At 39.0% G+C, this 3320-nt stretch overlaps 1 protein-coding gene across 1 annotated transcript; it reads right to left on the bottom strand.

The window, feature by feature from the left end:
• Positions 1 to 1066: 1066 nt before the first annotated feature.
• LOC113753578 (serine carboxypeptidase-like 50) lies at positions 1067 to 2950 on the bottom strand. The gene has a single exon (XM_027297766.1). It carries the CDS (start codon positions 2734 to 2736, stop codon positions 1420 to 1422), a length of 1317 nt encoding a protein of 438 aa, XP_027153567.1. The 5' UTR covers positions 2737 to 2950; the 3' UTR covers positions 1067 to 1419.
• Positions 2951 to 3320: the final 370 nt, after the last annotated feature.

Here is a 3320-nt window from a genome sequence, read left to right as displayed (position 1 = left end):
ACCGTTAACGAAGATAACAGTTTGATTATTTCCCTCCTTTACAATCACAATTCAATCATATGACAAAAATTTTGCTTCTGCAAGGTTAAAAGTGAATTATTATGGAACCGGTCCACCTATACAAAATGATAAAAATCACTACATTCTTATTTGAAAGATATAAACAAAAGAATTGTTGAATTTTTTTTTTTAATTTGTATGTACTCCGTATCACTTAAGTCGTATGTTTAGTATTGAATTATTCTCATGGAACGCCACGTGCAAAGTATTTCGTGGCATTTTCATCTAACATCTTTCCTGTTTGGGCTTTACAGGACCTATATTATATATACCCAGTTTCAGAAGGCCAGAGGCAGTCACCTCTTCCTAAAGGAAGCCAGGAAACCCTAGAAGCAAAATAGAGACCTTTAGAATTTGCAGCTCTTCCACTACCATCGCCTCTCCTTTCCTTCTCCGCCCAATTTTGCCTTTTTCTTCTTTTCTCCAATTGATCATGCAATAAAGGGCTGGATGCACATAAGGGGAGAGCTCTTGTACTAATACCTATGGCTCTGAAATACCTGCAGGTACTCTGCAGGTTGCCCTGCAACTCCATGCCCTATACAACAAACTATTATGGCATCATAGTACGGGTTTGTTTGCTTCAAGTGGGCATCTGTTAGAAGTTAGTAGTAATTCTTTTGGTCTCTTTTTGGGCCAAATTTATTTTACTTTCTTCTCATCGTTCCTCACTTGGTCCTTTTTATCACAAGCCTGCCTCCAAATGCCATTACATTTCTTAGATCCATTCTCTTTTATTGTTTATTTTTCTGATTTAGAAATTATATTCAAGTTTGGAACAAGAAAATTTAATAAGACTAACGTTATTTGTGTTGTTTTTGTGTTGTAAGTTTATTTTCAAGGTTAACTTCTGATTGACCGTTTCGGCAATGTATTGACAAATGAAACCAATTGCTTCTCAAGAAAGCAGCTGATAGTGTGTGTTTCTTGGTGAGCCGAGGCAATTCATTGGGCATGAGACAAATTTACATGCAGAAAGTAGTTGAATCAGTCATGGAGAAGAAAATTCAAGAAAAGCAATTGCATATTTTTGAAGGAGTTGAAAGCTCCAAGCTCAGCAAGATTCTACAGCAAACAATTGAACAGAGTTGAACTGGCTCCTATTGCTATTGGTATATATTCATTTGAACTCATTAGTAACTTAATGAGTATCGATTCATTAGGCTGTGCCTAAGAACAAAGATAGTAATAACTAATTTTTAATGGCTATTGAAACTGCCAATGCATCAGCCCAGATGATAAAGTTATTGGCTTCAAGAGTAAATACTGGAGCTGAATTACTAGGACAGATGTTACAGCACACAACAAAGTAAATAAAATATGACACAACAAAGTGATATTTGGTTTGCATTTTGTTTGCTAATTGGCAAACAATCCCCTGTCCAAAACCCAGTCTTCTATCATTGCTTGAGAATTCAAAGGCTGATCAGCAGGCACAAGGTGTCCAGCATTCAACACCACAACATGACTCAAATTCTCATACTTCTGCACAGAACCTGCTAAAGTCTCATTCACTCTCCAAACTTTCTTTTCTGCTTCCAAGAACTCTCTCATTTTTTCCCACTTCAATTTCTTCACCCAAGCCTCATTCGACACCACATTATCCAGCATATCACACTGGCCCTGGTACAGTAAAACCTTAGTTTCCTGAACTAAGTAGTCAACCATATACCTCACACTCTTCATGTGATCTTCATTCAGTGCCTCTGCCACAACTTCGCTACAATCTTTGAACACAATATCTTCCTTAGCCCCTAACGCCTTTTTTACCTCTGAATTTGTTAAAAACTCAGCCACTAAATAATCTTGATATGGAACTAACCTTCTAAAATCATACATAGTTGCGAGGCCAGTCATGTCTAGCAATGTTTTGAACACTATATGCCTCGCATCAGCAGCACCAGTCCAGTTCCCAATTTGTACCAATTCAACAGCCTCCTTTTGAAGATTCTCCAAGACTTCCTTCTGCTTATCATTAATGAATCCAGAATAGTAAGCATTCAAAGCATGTGTGGTCGTTTGTGTTGCAGGATCAGTTAGTCCATTCCCTATAGCTACACCAGCTAAATTGACCCTACTAGAAACTGGCAACATAGCATTCTTTGTCAATATGTAGTGGCCAAGTGCTGGAACGTATTTTCCAGCATAACTTTCCCCAGCAACATAAATTGGCCTCGTTTTAAACAAATCATCTAGCTTAATAAACTTCTTGATTGCAATGAAAAGATGTTTCGCGACATCATGCTGATTTCTTGGGATTTCTTGAGGCGAAGCGGCAATGCTGAATCCTGTTCCAATTGGATTATCAATAAAAAGGAGACCAAATATCCTGTTCCAGGCCCCTGGATTAGGCTTAACTGAAACATTAGACGAAACCAGCCAGGGGCCTAGTTCATAGAAGTTTCCAAGCATGGAGGAGCATCCAGGCCCACCTTGGAGCCAGATGAGAAGTGGGGTTTGACAGAGGGGTGTGGCGGGCTCTTGTGCCTCGTAATATGTGTAGAAAAGGGCTGAACCAGTTGTTGAGTTGACTTCGAGGTATCCAGAATTGGTCGGCAGTGCTTCTTTGGGAAGGAGATCGAGAGAGGTGGTTGAGTGTTGTAGATGGTGGAGGATGGTGAGGAAGAGGAGGAGTTTGAGGAGGTTGTGACTGTGCAATTGAATTACTGACTCCATTTGAGTTGAGAAAAGTGACAGAGCTAAGAGCTTGAATGGATTTTGATAGAGCAAACAGAGCCAACAGATTCCACTTAGCCTCCTGAAGGTCCAGACAAGTTCAACTGGCGTGCAAACAATTCAGGGTTGTATACTGTCAAATCTGGCTGCCAATTGGCAAAAAGGCTGGAAGTCGAATACAGTGGGATGAGGGAGGAGCATATGAATGAGGAGATACTAGATTATTTTGGAAAATGTTTTGAAAAAATATCATAACACTTTTTTTCATGTGATATACGAGAGATTAAAATATAGTTGAAAAATGTGTTAATAATATAAATAAATAAGTTTCTGCAATTATCCACTATCCAAACAAGCACAAATGAAGCATTGGTGGGGTTTAATATCAAGCACAAGATAAAACACTTCACAAATTTTTTTTACATCAAATGTCAGTAATTTATACCTATTCAACAGGATCATTGATAGGGATAGCAATTGGGGCGGATGTCCTCGGGGGACTAATGGGGCCGGGCCGGGGCGAGGGGAATTTTTCCCGCCCTGTCGGCCCTTTTAAATATATATATACATATATTTATGTGTTT

Source organism: Coffea eugenioides, chromosome 11 (assembly GCF_003713205.1).
Source record: "Coffea eugenioides isolate CCC68of chromosome 11, Ceug_1.0, whole genome shotgun sequence".
Lineage (NCBI taxonomy): Eukaryota > Viridiplantae > Streptophyta > Magnoliopsida > Gentianales > Rubiaceae > Coffea > Coffea eugenioides.
The sequence above is the reverse complement of the archived record's forward strand: the minus strand, read 5'-3'. Positions and strand labels throughout refer to the sequence as shown.